The sequence below is a fragment of the Caloenas nicobarica genome, chromosome 5, assembly GCF_036013445.1.
Source record: "Caloenas nicobarica isolate bCalNic1 chromosome 5, bCalNic1.hap1, whole genome shotgun sequence".
In the NCBI taxonomy this organism is placed as follows: Eukaryota; Metazoa; Chordata; class Aves; order Columbiformes; family Columbidae; genus Caloenas; species Caloenas nicobarica.
In genome coordinates this window covers 18240496-18267002 of record NC_088249.1, presented here as the reverse complement: position 1 = coordinate 18267002, position 26507 = coordinate 18240496, and the positions used below count along the sequence as shown (strand labels likewise).

Below are 26507 nucleotides of genomic sequence, written 5' to 3'. Positions count from 1 at the left end.
CACTGCCGATCAAACACAAAGCAGCAACCAATCCTAATGCAAACAGAAATATAAACAAAACCTGCAGATTTATAGGCAATCAAAATTATGTCAAACAGCATAAGATTAAAAGCAGAGTGTGTTTGTTATTAATTCTGACAGATGTTTGCTGTAGAGTGTTTTCCACGGAATTTCTCACCATTGTTAATCATCTGTATTTTACAAAGAAGTTTAAAAACTCTTTAATTATCTCGTGTAGATTGAACATGCCCAGTCAAAGCACATCACACTGTGTTAAAGCTGAAGATTTATTCCTTTATGATATTTCTTTAAGAAGCAGACGTCACAGAAACCACCGTTAGTAGATTTCCTGGCATAACACAGGATCTGGAGTACATAGAACAAAGCCTTTTGTCGTTACTTACACTCTTTTTCATTCTAGGTGACTTCACCAGGCAGCGTGCACAAGGGTCGAATGCAGCCTCTGTACAGGGGAGTCCATAGTAACAGATGTTGTGGTCTAAAGAAAGGAATTTAACCCGCAGGCCCTACAGACTTAGGCATTTTGTGTGTACCTATTCCATGCGAGACGCCCCTTGGGTACCTGCTCCTGCAAACCAGCCGGGCGGGCCTGGGGACCCACGGTTTCTCCTGAGCGCCCTGGCCAGGTGAGGTCTGCTGTGCCGGCTTGCGTTTGGGTCCCAAAGCGAGGAGGCCGCAGGGGCGCCCGGGTGGGGACGCGCGGTGGATCTGCTGCTCAGCGGGAACCAGCTCGTCCGTGCTCCCTGTAGCCAGAGTTTGAAATGTAAGAGCTCGCAGTCCTGCGGACGGCGTGCATTGCACTCTTACACAACCCCGCACATATGCGGCCGGGTCTATTTCTACACGGTGAGGAGGGGCAGGAGCCCCACCTTTACACAGCGCCTGGGACTGCTGAAAGGGAGGTGCGCGAGGGGCTGGAGCGCGGAGCAGCCACCCGGGCGGGTGCCCGTACCGGGGTGGGCACCTCAGCCATGCGGCTGGGCTGGAGCTCTCGCTCGGCCCCGGGCAGCCCCCGCGGGCTCCATCCCCGAGCGCAGCCATGGCGCCTGCCCCTCGGGTTTCCCCAAATACCACCGCCACCGAGGGACCGAGGTGCTGCGGCGGCCAGGAGGGACCAGATTTCGGTACAGGGGTGGCAGGATCACCCATGTGGAAGCTGGTCAGGAGCCACCCTGCGCCGGTCACAGCTGGTTCCAGCCGGCTGAGGGCTGAGGGGGAGAACAGGGAGGCACCCGCTGGGCACCACCGCTAGGTGTGTTTAGTAAAGAAACCGCAAGTGGAGGGCAGCTGGAGGCCCACCTGGTGTCGCAAGGGGGCTGTGTGCCCTGAGGGACCGCAGCCCATGGGCCAGCCATGCAGGGCAGGGACACCCCTGACAGAAGAGCAGCAGAAAGAGCCGGTGCATGAATCACTCCAGCTGCTCACGCTGCCCAACAGCTCGCCAGAGACATTTTGACAAACTGAGCTTAATCCGTGGTGGAAATCAGGGCATCGAGGCTGGAGAGGAGGCAGGACAGGTGTTTGTGTAAGTGGTTGGTTGGTTGTGTCCTTTCTAAATACCCAAAAGAGCGATCGGAAGACTGCGTTAATAGGCAATGGAGTAAAACTTGCAACTTGAGACTGTTTCGCCCATGACGGGCAAATTGCAAGGTTGCACAAAAAGCCTGTAGCACAACTGGGATTCAATCTCTCTCACATAGCGTGCCTGATCTAAACAGTTTAAGGGCCTCATGTAAAGCCCTGCACTGAAACAAGCCCAAGCCCAGTGACTTGGCACACTTGCTGACTGGCATATAAAGGCTAAAATGTTTTCTGTGGAGTCTGTGGGTCTCCCTGCCTCTCTACGTGTCGCTATGGATCCATCCACAGACTCTGCTGCGTGACACTCGCTTAACCGACAGCGGATGGGAGGGGGGACCCATTAGAGGAAGACAGTCCAGAGCACAGTTAAGTGTTTTTTCCTTATCACCAGTCTCCTCACATCTCATCTCCTTGGCCGAGTTTTTTTTCTCTCCTCTTCGTTCCATTGCAGCGGCAAGGGATGCTAAAGGATGGGTTACACACTGAAACTTCCTCAGCAATACACTGAAGTATCATTTGCCTGGTCAGATATTGGGGCTGGACACTTTCATGCTCTTTTGTGTGTATCTCAGACATTGATTTCTTCTTCCCTAGGACCTGTTTCCGTCCGTCTTGTCCCTCAGATGCCTACTGCGGTGGTCTCCAGTACCAACCGCTCGGGATGGCACGGAGACAAGTGAGGGGGACACTTGTGGAGTTCCAGCTTCAGCAGCTGTACATTGTCACTACACAGCTGAGAAGCCACCCTCCCCAGCTACTTTTTTTTATGCCCTCTATTATTTGCTCTCTGAAGAGATGACTTTTGCAGTGTTTTCTTCAACTCTAGACTTGAGTTGGATTGCCGGGTCTACACAGAGAGGCACCAAACAGGCTGGTTTTTAGCGCTGGTGAACAACGAGCACTTGAGTCCTGCAGCTGCCCAGGGTGACGAGGGGAAGCTCCAGGTCCCTGAACAGCGGGATTCCTCCTTGGTGGTTATGGACGGAGTCAGTTCAGGCAACCAGCTTTGAAGCTCTCAGCTCTATAGGGTTTCCTCCTGCAAACAGCCCCTTCACGCTGACAGGTAAAGGAGTAACGTGGCAAAAGAATCAAGAGTTCTGGTGCTGCAGAAACCAGAATAAAGCCTGGGGAGGGTTGATGCAAAGACGAGAAAGCCACGTTTTTTAGGATGTTACATATATACCGTTAGACATGTCTTATTACTGAATCTCTTCTTATTGTTGTTAATTTAAAACATAAGATTGAATTTCCAGTGAAATAATCTTTGTTTCCAGGCTGCAAAGCTCATGAGAAAGGAGGACCAAGCCCTAACTTCACAGCAATTCAGTATGTCTAGCCAGTTGCAGATGACAGCAAATTAACATGAGTTGATACCTACCGCAGTGTAGATACAGGTAACATCCCACGGGGGCTACAACTATTTAATAATGAAGGAATTAATTGGTAAAAAAACCCACAAACCACTGTGTTCCTCCTCAACATCCGGGCATATTTTGAAGGCAATATTCACACAACTACAACCGTTCAATTGATGCAACTCAGTAATTTTTATTGCAACTGGAAGACAATACATCACAGAAACTTTATGGTAGGTTTTGGGAAAGTGTTATTTACAATAATAATTGATGAAATAGTTTGTCTTTGGCAATATGATTACACATCAAGAAAATGTAAAATGCAAGTATGCCTCTAAATCAACATTTTCATATTTCCTAAAGATCAGCTGATTGCACTTGCCTTCGGACTGCTCATTTAGGTAAACACAAATACAACTTAACATCACTGTTCATTCCCCATCACAGTTCGTATTTTAATATTGATGAAATTGGCAGTTTCAGACGCCAAGTACAGGAAAAGTATTGGCTTATCACTGTACTAAATTAACTAATTGGCCAGTTAAGGTCCTGTGAACCTTAAGCACTGATACTAAATCTCTTGGTCTTTTGATTGCTTTATCACTTTTTTTTTCTGTAAAACAAAATATTTCAGAACTTACAGATCAGAGTATAAAAAAAAATGTACAAGTCCATAATGCTTTTCACACACAAATCATTCCCCCCAACATTTTACATCATGGCAGTTTTAAGTAGTGAGTGTGAATGATGCAGGCATGGAACTGGTTATTAAATACAGGTTATGACTTTCGGTTGTTGTCCCACACACATACTCAGGAAATGTACAATGCTCTAGCAACTTAAAAATGTTCTCGAGTTCAATGGCATCTGAATGCAAAAAGAAAACCTTGGGATTTCAGGCCAGAGTAAACAAAGAAAAAAGATTCCCGTTTCTAGAGGATCTGCCATCCCAGAATCCAGCACGTAATTTTAGCGTCCAGTAAAATCCCTTCTAGCACTAAGGGTCGGCACAAGTTGTCATTTGTCTCTTAAACCCTCCGAGGATGAGCTCTCGTAACTGCTGGCCTGATCCAAAGCCCAATGAAATCAACTGAAAATAAAAAACGGACACAAAACTCCCTTCCACTGACTGTGAAAGGATGTTACATCAGGTTGATTTCCCCCTCTTTGCAAAAGGAAACGTGATACAGTAGAAAAAACATTATATAGCTTCGGATAAATATACCTTGTTTCAATGCTAAAACAAAACAAACCCCAAACTCCCCAAACCAGGAAAGGCTACTTATTAGAACTCAAAAGTGACCTTTAAATCATTTCTGGTTTTAAATGTACACCAGCAAAATACAGCACCATAGACACATTAGGTTGAGATTTTTTTTGGTCAGTGAAACTAGTACTTGTTTGCTGAACTGTGGAAGAATTAGAAGGTCATGTACATGATCAAAGATAAAGCAACCCAGCTGACAAGTCTCTGCTTAATTCAAGAATAACCAGTACTAAAAATTAAAATGCAAAAATAAAAACCCCTAATAAACCACCATCAATTAATAGTTTCTAAATAAAAGGGGATTAACAGATGAATTCACGAATGTATGCAGATTTATACAGAACACCGAATGTTGTGTGTAAATCCTTATAAACTCCAGCTCAAAACAGAAACACACAAAAGTATAGTTTGACTTACACATCCCATTTGAAAGGAAAAGAGACATCATTACAACTTGGAAACTGTGCTAACTGCAATACAAACCAAACAGAAATTCAGAGTTTGGCAGATAACTAAGAAGAGGGTTATCACTTAGATTATATAGCAAAGTGTTGATGTATATTACATAGAGTAGTATAAATAATAAAAAAGTATTATTTAAATTAGATCACAGTGCTGCATTATGTGCATAACAGTGTTTGATATATTACTGGAGGGCTGTGAAGAACACTACTAAAAACTTAACTGGTCAGACAGTCAACACTGATATTCTTTTACAATCAGGAGGATGTACGGTTCAAATGCTCTTTTGGTGGCAAAGTCAAGAAAACGTTTCAAAATGTTTCCTATAAAATATGCCAGTGAGCTATTCAGGCAGTAGTGACACACCTGAAGGAGCTGGGTTTGCATTCTCCGTGAAGTGAAGTAAATTGCATTGCATCTGAAATCGAAAATGCGTTCTTTCGATAGTTATATTCTGATCCGGGAGCACAGGAGAGTGATGCTCTCAGAAATGCCTCGGGCTAGATTCAAGGAAAAATGGTAGCAATAATAACAGTGAAAGAGTAAAGATTTCCAGGAGCATGTGGGTGTCTATAGCTCCACTGACTGCAAAGGAGATCAGACACCTCCAGGTTCTAGAAAACCTCAGACTGCACCTGTCCACATCTGTAGATGAGTTGGGAGCCAAAATCTCAGTGAAAATCAATTACGGCTACCAAGAAAATGGGACAAAGTGTTGTTTTGGTTATCCCTGGTGCCATTTGGTGTACGATTTAGGATTTCATTCTCTGCTAAAGTACGTTGATGTAACTCTACCTCACTCCAGTGAAGAATGCGGCCCCCAGAGTTTCTCTGTATCTTTTCCAAAGGTAGACAGCAATTTGGTCCAACTCAGGGAGCCAGTGCATCTCCTCGGGGATTCCCCTCTCCCCTCCAGGCAACAGAGGAGCCATTATATGCACCTCCATGCAAATTGCCAGGGAGAAGAGAACAGAGGCACAGGATGGTTCTCTAGTCCCACATGGCACACCTTGCCCCCACATCAGGCTTTTCAGCTGTAAAAACCCTGTGATCTCGGTAGAACTACTGCTGGTTTTGCCAGGGCAAGATCAGAATCACACTGCTTTCAGAAACAGCTATGAGGTGAGACATTAAAGCTGTTCAAGACCTGCACCTGAATTTTTAAATGCAGGCAAAATCTGCATCAAAACGCAGTAGGACATCCAATTGCTTGCAGAACACAAGCACAAGCGGCAGATTTCCCCTCCCTGCAGACGCCAGTCAAATCTGCGTGTGGCATCAACTCTGGCCTGCAGGAGCTTCTTGCCGCAACAGGCCCATTTCAAAGGAACCCACTGTGAAGCCCAGCGACCACTGCAGTTCCCACCTACGTGAAACTCGCCACTGAATGCCTGCTGACCTACCAGGATTCCCCTGGCCCTCACCTCTCTTGGAGAAATGCTAATTTGGCAATACTGATAGAGTGAGGAAAATGGAAAGTCAGAGATCTCATGACTTCTCACCCCCAAATGGCTTAGTACGGAAAGCAAACAAGCAAAACCAAACCACCTCATGTCTGGCAACTGAGAGAGTTCACAATACAGTGCAATTACCACTCTGTTCTGGCATGATTCAGTCAAAGCAGAGACAAACAGATTGAAAGGCTGACATTGTATTTTTTGGAAAACAAATCGGTCTAAATTCTTGTAAAAAAAGAGAACTACTCTGATGGAGTAGAACCAATTCTGACAAAGCTGCTGTTGTCAGCCAGGCACAAAAATGGTTTAAAAGGTGACTCCTAAATATTTTTATACAAATCCAAATTATGTACTTCTCCTCAACAGAGTAAGGGTTAATAAGGACAAGTAGTTTTTAAATTCCAGAAATAATCTGTTGATGGCATTAGCCCTCAGCCAAACTGCTGGTTCCTGAACATGACTTGTAAACTCCTACTGAATAACACCTCCTCAGCAGATCAGACTAGGAGCAACAAGTTTTACATGAAAACAGATGCTTGCCAACATTTTAGGTTTACCAGCAAGTATATAAAGGAGTTGTTGAAGTCTTAAGATATATTTTTTATATATATATATATATATATAAAGATAACCTGCCTAATTAGATACTTATGCAAAATGACTTGTTTTCTAAGGTGAGAAATACTAGTGGTAATTATATATTTAGCCACCAAGAGTCCACAGTAATGAATGGTACTTGTTGTTCAGCAGATCCTGGTCTCATTTGCACTGACACACTGATCCAGTGCTCTGGAATTAGTGTCACGACTGTGGACAGAATCTGGCCACTGGCACACAACCCCACCGCTTTCTCTGGAGCGCAGAGATGGCTGAACCACAGTTTGAGTGTATTTTCTGCCACTAAATTTGACTTTTCAATGTTGCCTTTTGATAAATACTAAACCACTCCCAAACTGGTACAACTATGCGTTAATGAGCAAAGGTGGTGGTAAACTGATACCATAGTATTTTGTAAAATTACTCTCTGCAAAGTCTGTAAAAGACGAAGGACCAAGTCTTCTTGTGCAGGGGGTGTGTGGTTCACTGCCTGCAGACTCTGGCTATAGGGAGTGTGGATCTGGGAAGAAGCCGATTATCCCAGTCCAGTCACGAAAGGGAAAAGCTGTGGCTCATTCACCTCTGGGCTACTTGCCCAAGGGACTGGTCCTTCCCATCTTCCTCAACTTGATCGTAAGGGCTGCAGGAAGCCAACAGAAGTTAGCATCCACGTACTCCCGACTTAACTAAAGCTGCGAATCAGCCCGGCATGCATCAGCCCAGCAAACTGAGGGGGCTCAGGGCTGTTCCCTGCACTGTCCTTGGCTCTCTCTGTCCTTCTCTGCACAGCTGGCAGATGTGCTGGGCTCCAGCAGCCGTCGGGCAGCTCCGGGACACGCTGGGTGACGGGAGGAGAGGCACCATTTGGCTGTGCTGCCCCCAGTGTCGCCCTGTTGTATGCATGACAAAGTGCTTGCGGAGCACAGAACAGGTCTGGACCAGCCTCCTTTCAGTCCTTCCACCTCCTAAGTGAACCCACACCACGGGCATCTCCACATGCCATTTTTAGTTCACTCCACTGAGTAGGAAATCAAACCCTTCTCTAACTCACTCTTCATGAACTAGATCCGTCTTGGTGAAACTGCTGCCTGAAAGGGTTGTTAGGGATAAATACAAACCTATGTTCTTTTTTAGGAAACAGACCGTTTCATTCTGTGGTTAGTTCCTGGGATTTCCTTCTTGTCTCTAGGATATTCTAAGTACACAACTCTTATGCCAAATTCATGAATCCAGGTGAGAGAGACTGTCTTATTTATTTCACAGCATCCCTCTGCTGTAGGGATCTCCAATTGAATAGTTGCCATTACCAGGAGAGTAGCACTATACCTGAATCACACTCTGTAACACTTTTTTCTCTGGACACCTCAGTAAGGCTCTTTACTAACTTCATTTTCTCATGGCAAATTAGCAAAGCTATTTTCTTGTCTACTTATTCCTGAATCAAATCATAGAGTTCTCCTCAATTAACCTCCCATTATTCTCTTGATTCTGTCATACACACTCACTACTAAATTTGCCCTCAGATTATTGCGTCATGTTACACATGTACAGACGAAGAAAGGACACACTTATACTTTTTTTCTTTTTTTTTTTTCTTTTTTTAAACAGAAGTAGGGAGAGAGGGGCTGAATGTGCAGACAAGGCAGTATAATTCAACCATCCAAGCCCTACCAGAGCATGAAGATTTTATTTTTTAATATTGCAGAGTAAGTTCCCCAACAGTCAGTGTTTGTCCCTGAAGAAGGTTAAACCTTAAACACCTGCTTCAAAAAAACCCCAACAACAACAAAAAAGAACCAAAACCAAACCAAAACAAACAAAAAAATGAAACCCAAAGAAACAAACTCTAAGCCTAAGGGCTTAAAAATTAGAGGCATAGCCTTTTTCTCTATTTTCTATATTTATATGAAAATAATTCATGCTTCATGCTAAATACATTATTTACCTTACAAGAACTTTGTCATCTTTGAATTAAAAAAATTGTTTGCTTTTTGTATTCTCGCCCTCCCAAAAGGAATCCATGAAATGTGGATCAAGTTTCTTCTGCTGGCTACGCTGGTTGAATCTGGAAATCTGCTGTCGTTTTTGCACAGATGAGTCCTGGCTGACAGTAACTGCACACTCACTACCGAGGGCAGTCTAAGAGCTCTTTTCTACCCTTTCCTTTTACTTTTAAATACTGAACACTATTAACGGCAGGTTTTGTAGCTTTGTTTCCCCAGTTAGATCACGGATTTGATCCACAGAAAAAGATTCTGGTGTATTTCCTTCGTTACTATCTACTGTAATTTCTTAGACTTGATTGCTTTTCACTCAGGCAGTTCAGAAGACATAGCTTGTTTTTCCCTATTACTATTTTTTTTTTGCACGCGGTGCCAATCTTCGGGCTTATGGCTTTTTGAACATTCTATTAATTTAATATAGAAGACAGAATTCAATGATTAACGATGATACTAACAGTGCCCCCCTCCCATTTCTTCTCGTTATTTCACTGAAACCCATTGCATACATAGTTCAAATTTCCCCAAACTTAAAGTTATCAGTCTTCACATTATAAGCCACATATAATAGTACATGAAGCACTACGAGTGCATTACGGTTTGCGCGGTTGCCACCAGTGGCCGTTCAAAGACTTCTATGGCACAACGTATCCAAGTGCCACTAGATGGTTCTTGGTTTGGTGCTGAGAAGTACGCGCCTCCTCTTTCCCCAAATCTCTGTATTCGCATTCACTTCTAACCCAATTATAAGGCCATTAAAAAAAATTCTTAAGGGCCAGGCCTGAATGATTACTAAATTATGCACAGCTCTCCTACTATAAGAGGGATTTCCAAGTGCCCAATTTGATGTCACTGCGTATTCAACCATGCATTTTTGATAGGCCGGAGAAAGCAATGGCGATTTTGGCTTTTTTTTTTTGTTAACTTTTTGTCTTCAGGTAATGAAAAGCTTTTGTAAATTAGCTGAGTGTCAGTATGAGTTCTATGGCTTCAATCTCCTTTAAAAATAAAAATCTTAAGGGTCAAAAAAAAAAGAAAAAAGAAAGAAACAAAACAAAACCAAAGAAAAACAAAAAAGGAAAAAATTGCTGATATTGCCACAAATTATTAGAATTCACCTGACGTGCTGAAACAAAACTTTGTAAGTTCAAACAAATCATTGATTTGTTCTAATTTTTTGTGGTTTCCTTTTGCTCTTTCTGCCCCTTTGCCGTCCGATTGGTGATGTTGTTCAAACAGGATCGGATTCCTGCTAAATGCAGGAGCGATCCCGCTGCTTCTTTCATCTCCTCATCATCACTCTCAGGGGGCTTTTCCGTACGTCTCTTTTTAAGAGGCAGTGTGTCACTTGGTACTTTTTTCGCCTTCATCAAATGTTGCCTTTTCTTGTGCTGGGACGCATAACCACTGTCAGCTAAAGAATCCTTGGTCTCCTTCCGATTTTGCTTTTTGTCCTCCTCTTCTGTCTCACTATGGCTCTCGTGGCTCTGGAAGCTAACTTCACTTCCTTCACTGCTGTCTTGGCTGCCTTTCGTTGCAAATTCATACTGGTCATCAGCAGAAGAGGAGGAAACGGAGTCACTGGCAGGTGATGTGCTCCTGTGGTTGGAAGATTTGGCACTGCTGTAGTTGTGATCCTCCTTCGGGTCACCGCTGACAACTGGAGAGCCGCAGGACTGCTCGCTTTCTGTCCGCATCCGGCAGTTGGTTATTCCATTCCTGCAAAAACAAATCGAAGCAGACTTAGAAGCCACAGAGGTGTGATCTTGCCTCAGTGCAAAAGATGATAAAGCCAACTGACAGATAATCTAAAATTACGACTATCAAAGTAATGTCCATGCAAGCTGGTTTCAAAGCCTGACTCAAATCGCTTGTGGGTTGGGCTCCACACAAACAAGCCAAAGGACACATAACAGCACAAGAGGTAGTAGCAAGCAGGGGATGGTTACATTAAATGATGTCAGACAGTCCTGATTTACGTTTCAACTAATAGTTTACAATTCTAAAAAAAATAAGAAACCCCCCCCCCCCCTTATTTTATCTCCTGGATATTAAATAAACTCTGATGAGTTGCCTAAGTATCCTCTCCCTTTTCCCATTAAAATGACCCTACCAAAAACATGGGGAAGAGACACGAGCTTTCTGGAGTACTTTGCCTCCTCTCAAAGACACTTTGCCAGCTCTGACCTTCCAAGCATGAGAGATGTTTCATCTGGTAGTAGCACAGCTTCCATTTAGGGCTCTTTCCAATAGAAAGAGCAACTAAGTGTAAAAACCAGCTCCAGTCACATTTCTGATTGTGATCACTTTATGAATAATCTTAAAAGCGGTACAATCTTAAGCCACTAGCTGCCAACAAAATATTATGACGTGTTTAAAAACAAACAGCGGAAAAAAATATCTGGTTTTGCTCTAGAAATTGTCATTTTACCCTTCGGTTTTTTTGGCACTCGGTGCCATGGGAATTGTTGCAGCATGTTATCTTTAAAAAGTATCAGTGTTTCTTTCTACACTGACCTTACAATAGAGAACACAATGTTTGCAAGTCTGTTAAACAAGGGACAGACCCTGTGCAGTGCTTAATTCCTGCTGAAAAAAAAAAGGAGAGAAGGATTCTTATCACTGAGTAAAGGCATCATCATTGCCACCTGCTCGTTCACCAGCCTCGAACCTCTAGCAGTTTAAAAAAAAATAATGCAAACAAGCAGACTGTTTATCATGTGATAAACTGCTTTAAAATCTACTCTTGCTGTCTTCATGCTATCACTAGAGGGCTTTTGCACACGCACGGCAGCATTGGATTAAAACCTTTTCTTAAAACACATGCACTGAATAGAAATATTTCTTAAGAGTAATGGCACAGTGGTGAGTCCAGAGTATTACTGCTCTTCCGCTTAAAAAAATGCGAAAGTGCTTTAGGTTTCAGAGAATGGACCTCATGTCTGGTTTTGTTATAGAAGAAACTGTAGAAAACTATCCATTTCTGAAAGGTGAGGCTGAAAGGTGGAAAATATAGGAGTAGTATATAATTCCAGAGTTCCTGTTCATCTAAATGTTCTTGTCTGTAGAGCCTGCTGAAATAAGAAACAGGCTTTTGTGAACGGATGACAGGACAATGCTAGAAGGTAGCAAATTAATCAGTCATTCCAAATGTTCTTATTTACAGTATTTTCAAAGAAATCTATATAATAGGAGGCCCAGTTATTAGCAAAGAAAGACTCTTGCCAAGCTCTTTTGCTCAACAAAATTCTTTTCCCCTAGATTTCTGAGTAGCTTTATGATCCATAAATTATATACAGAACCCAGAAGGAATACACAAAGCTCCTTCAATTATTAATAACTAAATGCAATGTCATTCATGATTGTGCAGCAAGCCAGCTGCATTTACTCTGTGATGGTTTGCCGCTGCAGGGGTTGTCATCAGAGGATGCCAAATGCTTAAAAGAAGAAATCATCCATGCTAAACTAGTTGTAAGGTGAATTTAGAACCAACTCCTTAAGATCAGTCATTACAAGGAAGCATGTGATGCATTTTAAGTGACAGATTCTTCATTTTTAGGGTAAATTTACATTTAAAGATGTTAAAAATTATCATAAATTTGCATAAAATTAAAGTTACTTGATTTTACTAGGCAGCTAATAGTCAGAGCAACGTGGCTCAATAAAAATCACATGCTCTAGTTTTCCATTAAAAAATAGCAATAAATTCTTGCTCCAAGGAAACAAACACAGGAATAGGTGGGAACTCAAATGGGATTCCTACTGACTCAGTTATTAGCGAACGAGGCTTCTAAGAGACGGGATTCAAGTCAAGATGCCCATTTTCATGTTATTAGATCTACTATCAGTTAGTTTGTACTGAGAGACTATCAACAAAAGGATAGTTCCATGGAGCAGAGCAACCATGTGCCAAAAAGACATCCCTCATTTTCCCCACTCTTGACTCTCTAGGTCTTGCTTTTACATAAAGGGGCTGTAATTTGGATTCAAAAGCTCTGCCCACGGGCCTTACTCCAGCTCCCAATCCTTTCAAAAAAGCATAAAAATAGAATGAGAGGCCTGGGGGTCACAGAAGCAATGTCCTGAGGGAAGGTGCACTACTATAGGGTTAGCATCTCACAGGGCGCGACTGCGAACAGGGATGATGACAACGGAAAACAGAAGACCACAGAAAGGTGAAAAAAAGAAATCACTTTCAAAAAATGAGAGGAAAGGAAACACCAATACAGTTCAGAAGAAAGGCACCTATGGTGGAACTGGTCAGGAAATGGATAGCATTTGCATCTCAGAAAAATCTTTGGTGTTCACTTACATTTTGAAAGATTTCCAACCAGTTCTGCTTGGGGAAATAAAAAAGGAAGAGAAAGCAGGTCAAGGAGAGAATTAGCAAAGTGTATCCACAGAAACGAGAATGAGTTATACAGACAGAGTGTTTTAGGATATTCACAAGATTAAAAGTCACATACCCTGAAAGTAAATGAATCTGATTTGTATCTTGATACACAATAGCTCAAACATAAGACATGAAGAAATAATTGATATTAGTAGATTAATAAGAGTTGAATAAGCTAACATTAAACCATTCATACTCTGCCTGTGCTTCTGAGACATTCTAAAGCTTTATATTGCTCTTCTACAGTCACATAGTCACTAAAAAATGAATCTGTGATCTACTTAGTTCCATCTAGATAACCAGTGGACAGAACTCCCCGGGGTTTCAGGGGACAGATTTTGGCCAGCTGAATCTATTTTTGCTCACAGTTCTGATTGTAACTCTATAACTGTGTTACTGAAACAACAACAGATTTTTAAAACAAACATTTGCTCTGATGTTTGGATGATTTTTAAATTATAGAGGGAAATAAAAGATATTTAAGAATTCTGTGCTTACCATAACAGTGAGGCAAAATTTATTACAAGTAATATTACAAGTAATACCTTATTTTTTCCCCATTTCTTTGTTCAGAACTTTCAAAATTTCCAGAAACTGATGTATTTTTGTACGTTTTAAAGCAGTGGCTTGCCCTTCAAGTCCATGGCATAGTCTCTAAAGCTTTTCATCCTACTGACATGGACCATTTTATTTGCTTGAGGGATCTTAACCACAGTTATACAGATAAAAGTACCATGCACAGATTCTTCTTAAAATATTTTAATTTGGTTGTAGCACAAAGACACAACTCTCAAGCATTGCAGAGTAAGTTTGGACCTTTGAAAACCTGACTCCATACCCACTGGTAATGGACAGGAGTTCTGCCACTAATGTCATCTGGAGCCAGATGGGACTCACAGCAGCTGAATCTCAAATCAGTAGGGAAATAATGTCCTTTGCACAGCGTTGGTGCCTCTGCCTTTCAAAGGGGTCTTCCTCAGGATAAGACAAAAGTCTCGGTCATTTTACCAGGGGCAGATGTATCTTCCTTAAATTTCTCTGCTAGCATTTTTTAAAAAAAGGTAATCACACTTCTGTTTGCGAAATGGCAAAACGTTTTGCTGAAAAATACTTACTGTATTCCACACCAGAGACAGGTATATTTCTTTGATGAACAAAGCAAACCTATGCGGAGTCTAAATATCACCTTATCTATCTCTGATGCTTCTGGATGACAGATACTGTATACCCATAGGTGACAGTTTGTGTATGTAATTAGAAACACTCACTTAACAGATGCGAAGAAAGCAGTACAGGTAAGATGGGTATGTGCTAAAAAAACCCCCAATGCTTTTTTTACTGCATAGGTAGCATAATTTCAAAGGGAAATTCAGGACAGTAAGAACTTCTAGCTACAGGTAGTTGAACTGTTACTTAAAACTACTACGTACCAGCAGACAGGAAGGTAAGCAAGCATATGAAAACTAAGTGGTGCTCATCACTTGCTGTGTGATGAGATGCTATCAGGGTTATTGAGTTAAAAGTCAACAACAAGTCAGTTACACTATTGACAGAATCTCTTACAAGGGTATTTCACAGCAGAATTGTATGCAAAGGATCACAGTAAATGCGAGTCATGAACTGCCAGCAGAAAGAGCACTTTGTCAGTTATCAACAGCACATGCGAAGTTAAGACAAATGCAGCCCTCTGCATTTTGCAAAAAAGAATAATCAAGTCAGCCAGTGTTTCTGTCCTTTAGTCACTAAAGGATTCTTTCAGCTCTCGTGGTTAATTCACGCCAAACAACAAGGATGATTTGGGGTTTGTTAAGCTGATCATGTCAGCAATAAGCAAGAACATTAAGAATATACAATTAAGAATTTATAAAAGGAAGTACCTACCAGTTCCTTTACCTAAGCAAAATTAATAATTCACAGATAATTTAAGTGTGTAATTTTACTTATGCTTTGGTATCTACACTGCACATGTTACTTATGTTTGTTTTATTTAATCGCTGCTTGAATGGCTGCTTCGAGGGAGGAAAAATTAAGCAAAAATAAAGCCAGCATGAGAAATAAAATCACCATAAGGAAATCTAGGCCTGAGGAATAATCTAGTAATTGCCCTATAAATTTAAAGTGAAAATAATCATAAATAACTATCTTCCATCTTTGAATAAAGCTAGGCACAAAACTCATTCTTTTCACACCCCAGTGAACAGGAGCTGCACAAGGAACTGCGGCACTAATAGAAGAAGAACAGATATTTTAAAATTTACTCATGATGAAGTGGGCAAGGTTTGTTAGCATCACATTTTGAGGTGTGTGTGGGTTTTTTGGTTGTTGGTTTTTTTTTTTTTTTTTTTGGGGGGGGGGGTTGTTTGTTTGTTTGTTTTTGTTTTTTGGGGGTTTTTTTTGTTTGTTTGTTTTTTGTCTTCCCCCTCCCCAATAAAGGCAGATCAGTAGCTCTGTCAATGCAGATGCGCTTGCTTTCCTTCAGAAGAGGGAACGTTTTGTCTTGGAAGCTTGAGTGGAAAACTTTTTTTTACTTAGTGAAATTGCCCAGGAAGCTTGTGTTTGCAATTTATAGATAATTGTGAAATTCCTTGAGAAGCTACAAATGTTTGGTGAGAAATGAGAACTGAAAGAAAAAGGGAAAAAACCCAAGTAATTTCCCATTCATTTTTATTTTTAACCTGCAATACTTAAAAAAAACCCAAACCAAACCAAAACACACAAAGTATTTCTAACAAACACTACCAAACATAATTTGACCTATTACCAAGGCATAAGAGATATATGAAGAAGTTCTGCCTAAGTTTTCAACTAGCCTGAAACAATAGCTTGGATTCATCCTGGGGAAATATGGGTTAAAAAAGGCAGTTAAGCAATGGAGTCCATGTTACCCTTCAACCTGACATTTCTGACTCATTGACAAACAAAGAGAATGGCAAATCCAGCCAAAGCACCTTCACTGGGACCGGCCCTGCTTAGCTCTTCCCAAATCCCAAAGGTTTTAGCTGCTCCTTAAGGTTGCTCACCAAGGTGGCTGCCAACCCTTCCGTCTTTTTCCCCTGCAGCTGCCACACAGCTGGTGAGATTCTCTGTGGAGTAAAACCCCACCAGCCTCACCTCAGAGGATCTGCCCACGTCAGGCAGGTGAGGCTTTGGCTCAGCAGGTGTCCTGCACCATGGCAGGACGTGGGCATAGACACAAACCACTCACCACTGCGGATAACCGAGGAAAATTATAAACATCACGGTGGAGGCTGTCTGCTGAATGCGACAAAACTGTAGTTCCAACAGCACTAATATTATATCAGCTTCCAAGCTCATGCTCTTCCAAAGGGCTGGTGAAACTGGTAACACCTTACTCGTGTGGAAAGTGATTATCTATGATAGAGCTTCTTGCACCTTGCCAAGATACACATTGGCAGATGCACTGATCACTTTGTTAGAGACTCTGCCTACTAAAGCAGACACAGAAGTCCTCCTAAGTAAACATTTCAAAGTTATTTTCCAATGGAGGTACATAGCAAGAACAAAAGCTCGTCTTCAATGCACAGCCAACTCCTTGCTGCATGTAAGGTACTTCTGGCTTTGCCTGCTGTCATTTACTACCTTTGTAACTCACTCTTTCCTTTTCTACACATCCAGACTATCATTGCATTTGCTTTTAGACTCTCTCAGAGAACTGTATGGGGATACGGTCTGCCAAAAATATGTATGATGGATCTCATGTTAGAGACATGCTACACGCTGTGCAGCTTTGAAGCGTTATTTTCCCCTGCTGTCTTCGGGTGGGTCTCAGACTTGTCAACCACAACATGGAAAATATGGATGGTAAACAAGCTAAAAGTGGTGTGAATAAAGTAAATAAAAAGCTACTGTCAAAACACATCCAATTATGCTCTGCTGTGGAGATTTAACACCAGAGGATGATTTGCAAAGTAAAAATAGTGTGGGATGCATTTTCCATTTGTAGATTAGTTTGGAATGAAAGGCCTATTTGTGCAATTTAAGCCAAATGCACTACAACATAATGATACTTTCCTCAATTGCTATTCTTTATTCATGGAAAGTAGTGGATTTGTTGTGTTTGTTAAATACTTTTTGGTAGGGTTTTTAAATCCAAACTACTTAATCCAATTGTGCTTTATTTTATGTATAAAAAAATAAAGTTATTACATGGGAACAGCGACACATTGATACCTTGTGCAGGAACAAAACCTGATAATACATCCATTCACACTGCTGAAGAACAGCACAGTAAACTTTCCAACTGATGGCAGCTAACACATCAGAAATCACAGATCTCAGCATCTTACTGCAATGTCATGCCTTTAGTCTCCTTTCTGAATAACAGATTAGTCAAAACACCCCACCTAATTACAACTGCAAATTTGACCCACGACCAAGCTTTTTGTTACCCTGTTTTGACACTAATGGCAGCCTGCACAACAGGACAACACACTGCATTTATTCACACGCAGCTGAGGGGACAACAAAATTGAAGACCGTTAAGATATTAAGGAAAGAAACACTAAACGAAAGAAACAGCTCAGACAGCAAGGAAGTGCCAACAGAAGACCAGAGCTTCACAGAAGAACCTGTAACTCCTACATATGATAACCAAAGAAAATCAGTTAAAGAGGTTTAATTTATTATGCAAGGATCCACTATCAAGAAAAAAAATGAATTATTATTAGCCTTTTTGCTTAGAGCACCAAAGGAACTCTTCTCAAGAAAATACACATTTGAGTAAAAACTTCTTGGAAAGAAGCTGTCTGGATTCTCAATATATAGGCAGAGGCACGTGATTTCTGCAGACAGCTGGAACGGGAGATTGCACCACCTCTGTGGGGGCTCAGCAGACCTCCCTCCAGTAAAAGCTGGAAAGGGAAATCAACCTTCTTGCAGCTGAACAGGTCTAAAATCATCCCCCGCCAGCCTGACTGGAGCATCTCCCTCCAGACAGGAAAGCCGGCTCCGTGTGAGCAGTCCTCCTACTCCCAACTGCAACAGAAGGCGGCTGCACGGATGCTGTGGTGAATTCCCCCTGCTGCACACGATAAGCAGAAGTTATAGCTCAACACAACAAGTCCAATTTAGACTATTTATCCTTGCCGATCTGAGAAAAGGGGTAAGCACCAAGAAACAGGGTGTCGTTTTTATAGTAACTGATAGCAAAGTATTCCATTTTGAGAGGACCAGGTGATGTTCTAGGAGGCGCCATGCATCCAGAATGACCTTCTTCCTGAAGAAACTCTGGATCTTAATATCCCCGAGAGAAACAAGACAAAACTGCCTGCTGAACTTCTGCTGCTGCAGAGTCCCCTAAGTTCAAAAGCTTTCAAAGTTTCCACCCCCTTTTCAAAAATTGGAAAGAGGGGATATTGCATGAGCCCTTAAATATGAGCAGACATCATGCAGACCAGGAATATATTCATAGCAAGCTATTTCTAATACTGCCTAAGGCTGTAGACTAGAACAAAAAGAATTAGAAATGTCTGTATTCACTAATTATAAATGCTTTTCTCTGAGACAGACAAAAAAGAACATAAGCAAGGGAGTGGTAAAATCCCTGATTTCCCAAGTCTACATTAGCAGGTAGTCAGTAGAGATCCTGTTCTCCTTGATGTGAAAATACAAGAGAAGTCCTCAGAAAACATACAAAATTTAACAATATACAGCCTTACAGCACAGCCATGTGAGGATGTCTACACAGAAGGAAGTTTTCAAGTGGCCTGGAAGGAAAAACAGCTCTATCTCCAACTTGAGTCAACCCTGATTATGAAACAGGGTCAAAGCACGAAATACAGATGAACCAGGGCCAGCAGGACCATGAGTGTGGGAACGGTGACTTTCCATTTGTGGACACTGAAATTGTAAGAGACCAGCTGTACCAGCTGAATATTCACAACTCCATGGGGCCTGATGGGATTCATCACAGAGCACTGAAGGAGCTGGCAGACGTTATGGTAGAACTCTTGATCATCTACCAAAGGTCTTGGGAGTCTGGGGAGGTCCCTGCTGACTGGAAGCCAGACAGTGCTTTCCCCATCTACAAAAAGGATATGAGGGAAGAGCCAGGGAACTACAGACCTGTTAGTCTAATCTCAGTTCCTCAGAAATTAAGGAGAAGTTTGTACTGAGTGCTACTGAAAGGCATTTAAAGAATAATGCAATCATCACGAACAGTCTACATGGGTTCACAAAGGGAAAGTCCTGTTTAACTAATTTCATATCCTTCTGTGGTAAGGTCACCTGCCTAGAGGATTAAGGGAAGGTGGTTGATGTAGTTTTTGTGGATTTTAGTAAGGTTTTTGATTCTGTCCTTCACAGCACCCTTCTGGACAAGTTGTACAGCTGTGGGATCAGCAGGTGCGCTGGGTGAAGAGCTGGCTGAAGGGCAGAGCTCAAAGGACTCCAGTGAGTAGAGCTACACCTGGCTGGTGACTGATCACCAGTGGTGATCCTCAGGGTTCAATTCTAGAGCCAGTTCTGTTAATACATTTATCAATGATCTGGATGCAGGAGTTGAACGAATTAGCAAATTTGCTGATAATACCAAACTGTGAAGTGCTGTTGACTCTCTTGAGAGACAAAAGGACTTGTAAAGGGATCTAGATAGATTGGAGCACTGGGCAATGATTAATGGGATGAAGTTTAACAAGTCCAAATGCCGGATTCTGCACCTGGGATGGAGTAATGCCAGGCACAAATACAAACTGGGAGAGGAGTGGCTGGAGAGCAGCCCTGCAGAAAGAGATCTGGGGGTGCTGGTCGGCAGCAGCTCAGTACGAGTCAGCAGTGTGTGCCCTGGCAGCCCAGAGGGTAAATCCCATCCTGGGGTGCAAACACAACAGAACCAGCTGGTCAAGAGAGCTGATTATCCCACTGCATTCAGCGTTGGTGTGGCCTCACCTTGAGTACTGTGTGCAGTTCTGGGCCCCGCGATTTAAGAAGGATGAGACAGTCCTTGAACGCATCCAGAGGAGGGTGACACAGCTGGTGACAGGGCTGGAAGGCATGTCCTGTGAGGAACAGCTGAGGACTTTGGGCTTATCTAAATTGGAGAAAAGAAGGCTGAGGGGTGACCTCACTGCTCTCTACAGCTTCCTGAGGAGGGGAGGTGGAGAGGGAGGCGCTGAGCTCTTCTCCTCGGGATCCAGCGATAGGACATGTGGGAATGGTTCAAATTTGCGTCAGGAGAGGTTCAGACTGGACATTAAGAAGCATTTCTTTACAGAGATGGTGGTCAAACACTGGAACGGGAGTCCCAGAGGGGTGGTCGATGCCCCAAGCCTGTCAGTGTTAGAGGCATTTGACAATGCCCTTACCAACATGCTTTAACTTGGTCAACCCTCGACTGGTCTACTCTAACTCAAAAGAGAATATTCAGACCACTATGTCCTCCATTTAGCTTGGACACCTCATTAAAATGATATATAATTAATGATCCAGTAGTCTCGCAGCTCTGCAATCCCCACTGGAGCAGAATATAAACCCTGGCTAAAGCTAGAGGCAAAGCTGATGAAGACGATTGACCTCCGCTGCTAGCGAGACCAGACTGATAAAGCGAGATGGAGAGGAACTCTGCCCACTTCTGGAGAATGACTCTCAGGGCTGCATCCCTTCAGTGTAGCAAATGTGAAAACCAGCTGAAACAGCTGCCCACCAAAAGTATGGATTTTATCCCCATTATTGTTTTCCCCTTTATGCATTTTAAGCATCAAGAGTATACGAATGTCATAGGTTCTCTCTCTCTCTCCATCTATTTGATGGAAATACTGCACTCAAAGGGCTAGACATGGATTCTGAAAAACGATAAAAAAAAAAAAAGAGCAAATGGGGAAAAAAATCCCAAGTAAATAATAACAGAACAAGTAGCTATCAAGATACTTTATGTCACTGCCTTGCAGCCATTTGCTGAGATCAGAGAGTGTAATTGGAACAGCCCAGCAAAGCAGGGTCAGTGCTAATTATGAAACCTCCCCCAGAATACCTGACTGCCTGAGCTGAAACAGCTTTTGCAGATACTGGGTATTCTGAAAGAGAAGGGCACTGGCAGCACACTAGACCAAATTAATTTCTGTTGTGACTGACTGAAAATGGGAGCTACACCTGAGGCAAATTGTTCTTCCACCAATAAACCATCACTGCTTTAAGTAAAACAAACCACCAAACCACAGTTCTTATTGCCATCACTAGATGTCTCTTACTGCTCTGCTTTCTGAAGAAGTTGAGTATCTTCAAACAAGATTTACCCTTGAATGTTTCAGTATAACCTTGAAATAGAAACTGTAGTAAAAGAAATGGCCTCACAAAGACCTAAGTTAATGACAAAACGACTATATATTTAGGTATCTTTCAGAATTTGCTTAAATATTATTGATATTCTTCTCACTGGTATTTAATCCAGGAAAAGGTCTTCAGGAAAAGGGAGGGAGGGACAGGAAAAAGCATTTGCACTTAGAAAAACAGGTCACTGTAGGAGGTTCTCACCATAAACTGCCTGCAATTTGCTAGTGAAAATAAAACTGCTTTTTATAAACCAGTGTGCAACAGACAGACACGCCATGACTATTTTGCAAAGAATGATAATCCCAGAATTTTAGGTGGCAGAGGTTTATTTCATTTAGAACCTCAGAAGTATTAGCAAACAGCAAAGTATCTGTTGAGGAGAGCTTACACATACTTTGACGTTCTCTGCAAAATACTGATTTCTTTCATAAAGATCCCGCAATGAGCCACTCTTACCTCACTGCAACAGCCATGCTCCCTATAGGGTTGATTGGCAACGGCCTGGCTCCAGGAAATATTCCTCTACTCAGAACTCGAGCTCCATTTTGTATCACTCCCGGAGGAACTGAAAAAAATACAACACGACAAAAAAAGAACATTTTTTCTTCTAAATGAAAAGTTAGGAAAATGTAGGAGCAAAATGTGGAACTTAAACTTTTCAACTAATTGAGAAAACAGAGAGGCTTGTGTAGTACACCGCTTACCTTGAACATCTCAGCCTCAGCTCTTGTCAATGCCACGCTATTTCCAATGCTATTTTCATGGCAAAAAATTTAACAGCAATCAATGATAACACAGCTTGTGGAAGCCACTGCCTGACCTAGTTGCTGCAGATCATTCCTTGCACAACCAAATCACTTTTGTTTTGTAATCACTGTTCTGCTGGGAACGCATGTGCTTAGAGTCAAAACCGGATGTAACCATTTCATCCACAAGAAGAAACAATGACCCTTTACAGAGAAGCAGAATATAAGCGCTTCACTGCAAGAACACAGGTCATAGCTTTTCATCATTCCAGCTTACTTTCTGAGCAGCAATCTCTTGGCCTCTGTCTCCTGCAAAATAAAATATTAACTACAAATGTGGATTTACCAGGAAGGCAGAGAGAAGAGGCTAAAAAGGCACTAGCTCCATACCACTAATTAGCCCGTCTCTCTTGCCACTGGTGACTTGCCACGCAGCCTGACAGCAGCCACACGGCTCCAGCACACGGCCCGTCACCAACGAGCCTCCCTGGGCCCACGCGGCAGCTGATGCCACTGACCCCCAGTGGCACAGGTACTGGCCACCACAGACCAGAGATTTCACCGGGGCCTTTTCATTTGGCTGCTTATAAAAAACTGCAGCCCTGGTCAACAAGATTTTAACCTACAACCGAGTACTTCTTTTCTACGCAGGCATGTTTCTGTGCGGTGCTCGGCGAGTGGAACGTCAGAGGAAGCACTGCCAAGGCACCGCCAAAGCAAGAGTCCGTCCTTAGCAGGTCCTCAGCATTTTCCTCCTCCGCTGTGGGATGCAGGGCTACTGAACACAGTTCTTATCCCAGGCACTTACTGGGGATTTATGCATAACACCATTTGTTTGCACAGCTCTTACACCCCTTCAGGTTGGAACAGTAACCTCCAACAGCCCCAACCCAAACTTTAACACCCACAGCTAGCCAGCTCACTCACTTTTTCTTTACTGTAAGTCATCATTCAGACTGTAACTTCCCCTGATGGGGAATGTCCAAAAAGAAAATGATGATCATTACTCTGGATGTATTAAACATACAGATATTGTATAAATACATATAAGATAAATGTAAACCATATCACTTTATATACACCTACAAAATTTTGTTTTTAAACAAATTACAGGGAGACTAGAAAAATCATTCAGCCTAAGAAGCAACACATACACTTTAAATGCCCAACTGCAAACACACCTGAAAATATTAGTGTATTCTGAGGCAAAGAAATGTAGGCTCAGAAGTACATTATAACTAAGCTGCTGAGGTACATTTCAACTTCCTATCAACACCAAGCCAGATCCACACCTCCCTCTCTGCTATCCTGATGCTCACCTTCCGTGACTCCAGACCACACAGATTAGTTCTGGGAAAATAATCTTCTTGCTCCTGCTGGTGAGAGCACATCACCCTCCTAATCAAATCCTGTCACTGCCTTACATCCACCCTTGCTTTTGAGCACCTCTGCAGAATGGGGCATTTGTATTTAGGTGCTTAAGTACAGCCTCACATGGCTAAAATTACAGAACCTACTTTATAACAACTAGGGTCAGCTTTCAAAGACCAAAATAATTTTAAAATTGCTTTTTGCTATTTATACTTCACTACTTTGTGCACTTTTTCCTCCAGCACTAGATTATGAGAAATTGATCAAATCTGTTTCACTCAGGGGACACTATCATGCTTCCAACGCTCCGATGTTTGGGTTTGTAGATACCGTAGAGGAATGTCATCTTGCTAAAAAACTCCAGAATCTGAATTTCTTATTATATTTGTTTCAACAGCACGACCAAGTTTTGACCAAGAAACATCTGGGAATTTTCTCTTTACTCTGATACAAACCATATATTGAAATGAGACATTTATGCATACACACAGAGCCACGTGTCAATTAGCTACTGATGTTGCCTAAATATATATACAAGTAAAACTTCAAAGCAAATACAGTGACAGTTCCACCGCAGAAAGAGAGCAACAGGCTCCTCGATGCCCAAACTCTTCTTTCCATGGTTACCTAATTATCCTAGTCTGTTGGCAGACCTGGCTGACGTGTATCTTATCCCTTCTCCAATCCTACCCTCTCTTTCTGCCTTATTGACAACTCCCATTGCTTCCTTAAAAGATCCTGTTCACTTCCCTATGACTTCTCTAAAAGTATTGTCTCAGGTCTTTCCTTCTTTACCTTCTCTGAGTTTCCTTTTTTTCCTGCACTCCTATATATAAAAAAACCACACTGACAAGTCTTATAGCCTATAGTTTCTATATATTGACATCCCCACTCAAACTCATCCTTCATCTTCCCAGGCCCTTTGCAGGTTTGGAAGTCACGGTGTGCTATTCGGGAACATTCCCTTCGAAAGATTCACATTTGAAGACATCCCCACCTCAACACACAAACACATGCACTCTGCATTTTCCCTTCAGGAATTAACAACTGTTTAAAAAAAGAAGGAAAAAGTAGAAGTTTGCTGTCCTCTGAAAACATCCCCAAAGAGACAACTTGGTGCCCACTCCTGCCCATGAAATTCACTTCAATTACATCTGGTCTGCTCAGTGTGCTGCCACTCATTGAAAGGCTTCAACAGGACTATTTGTGCCAGAAGAGGCCTTGATTATGATTCTGACTTTTCTCTGAAGTATATCACAGCTCTGTATATTGACATCACCACTCAGAATTCAATAACTATTTCAGCTTGCAACACCAGTGTTATTGCTACTGATTTTTACTTGTGTTCCCCAAAACTCTCTGGATTACAATGCAGCAACACCACTACATCACTAGTCAGGTTATGCAGACAGACAACAGAAGGGTTGTACGCAAGGGATCAACAGAAGGAGGACACTAGACAATGCAGTGTATCCTTTCAGTAAACATCTGGAACCATAACGAAAAGAAAAAAACAAACCACAACTTGCTGTTAAATTAGTTTCTGTAACATTCTAAACCTAAAAGCAGGATCAAAATAATTCAGTGGTATAACGTATTAATGTCTAGTTATCCATATAACCAATGTGCCACTGGCAGACTGATTTCTATTGCTCATGCATCTCTACTTAGAGCATCTAAAGTATCAATACCCATCCTTCCCAAACTGACAGTAATTACTTTCTTAAAAAAAAAAAAAAATCTATGTATATAAACTGCTAAGACATTGTCCCTGGTACCCAGATGCTTTCCTTGCCTTTGTCTAGGCTGTGTGAAGATGGCGACTTGTTATCCAAGGAATTATTTCCACATGTTGGTACTTCTGAAAGGCTGTGGATTATTTACTGGAAAATATATGGTGCTTTTATTCCAAAGATACATTTATGCCTGACAAGCTTTAATTACGTTTCAAAACCATACTTCGAGGTGAGGTATTTATATTTCAGATTGAAGATTTGAGGTGTGGAGGCAAGATAATTTACTCTCAGCCATATCATCAATCAGTGCCAGTCTGGACTAACACCTCACAGTCCAGACTCCTCTTTTCTAATGCTTCTTTAACCAACAGTACAGACAGGTTACATGGTTCCCAATTCCTAGGCAGAAGTGTGAAATGTAATTTACACCTTTTCTGTGCAAGTGCTGAGAGATGCTTATGTCTGAGAAACTCAGCTCAAGAAAACAATGCAAAAAGATCTGTGCGTCTCTTTAATAAAGATTTCCTCTTTCACAAAATGTTCCCAGCGAAACGCAAAGAGTCTGAAACAACAAAATCATTATTCACCTTTCAGCTCTCATCACTGCTGTGTTTTCCAGGAGGCACTGGATCTCATCCTGCTCCCAGGAAGCTCAAACCCAGGAAATACTTCCACTGGGATAGAGTTAAACTGTGTACAGAGAATCTGCCCCTAACCTGCTGCTTGGATGGGGAAATGATTTTTGCATCTGATGTTGCTCTGGTGGAACTCCACAACCTAAGTAGGATCTGCTGGCATTTCAAGTCTCCACCAACTAACTGTGGAGAGGAACAATGCATCCAATGTCAAAAATCAAAACTGCATCTCTGAAATTCTCTAAGGGGGAAAAGAATCTGTCTTTTGTAGCAAACATTACTGTTTAACAGACAATAAAGTGAATGCCATATAGGAGAACATACCATAACCTGAATCTATCCAAAACCTACGTTCAGATAGCGTTTGAAAGTTCGAATAGATGCCCTCAAAACTCCCGTGTTGTTTTGTAGCCTGTACTCAGCCTCTGGAGGTGGAAAGCAGAAGGCCACACCATCACTCCACAGCCACTGCAGGACTGTTCTAATTCAGAGCAAACCCTTGTGTGCACATTACCTAAGTAGAATATCCCAAACTATGGACTTCTTCCATTACCTCCCTCGACAGATTGTATCCATTATCTCTTACTTGCAAGTGCTTGT

At 42.0% G+C, this 26507-nt stretch overlaps 1 protein-coding gene across 6 annotated transcripts in view; it reads right to left on the bottom strand.

Annotated features, from left to right (window-relative positions):
- Nucleotides 1-3165: 3165 nt before the first annotated feature.
- Nucleotides 3166-26507, bottom strand: part of FOXN3 (forkhead box N3) — a 214243-nt gene continuing 190901 nt past the window's right edge. For 4 of the 6 annotated variants that reach the window (XM_065635756.1, XM_065635755.1, XM_065635757.1 and 1 more), the window contains 3 exons: nt 21876-21984; nt 13053-13076; nt 3166-10459 (listed from right to left, as the gene is read on the bottom strand). In XM_065635756.1, the coding sequence (XP_065491828.1) occupies nt 9910-10459; nt 13053-13076; nt 21876-21984 (683 nt within the window). In that variant the 3' untranslated portion in view covers nt 3166-9909. The remainder of the gene's footprint in view (nt 10460-13052; nt 13077-21875; nt 21985-26507) is intronic. The other 2 variants (XM_065635758.1, XM_065635760.1) reach the window with 1 other exon arrangement.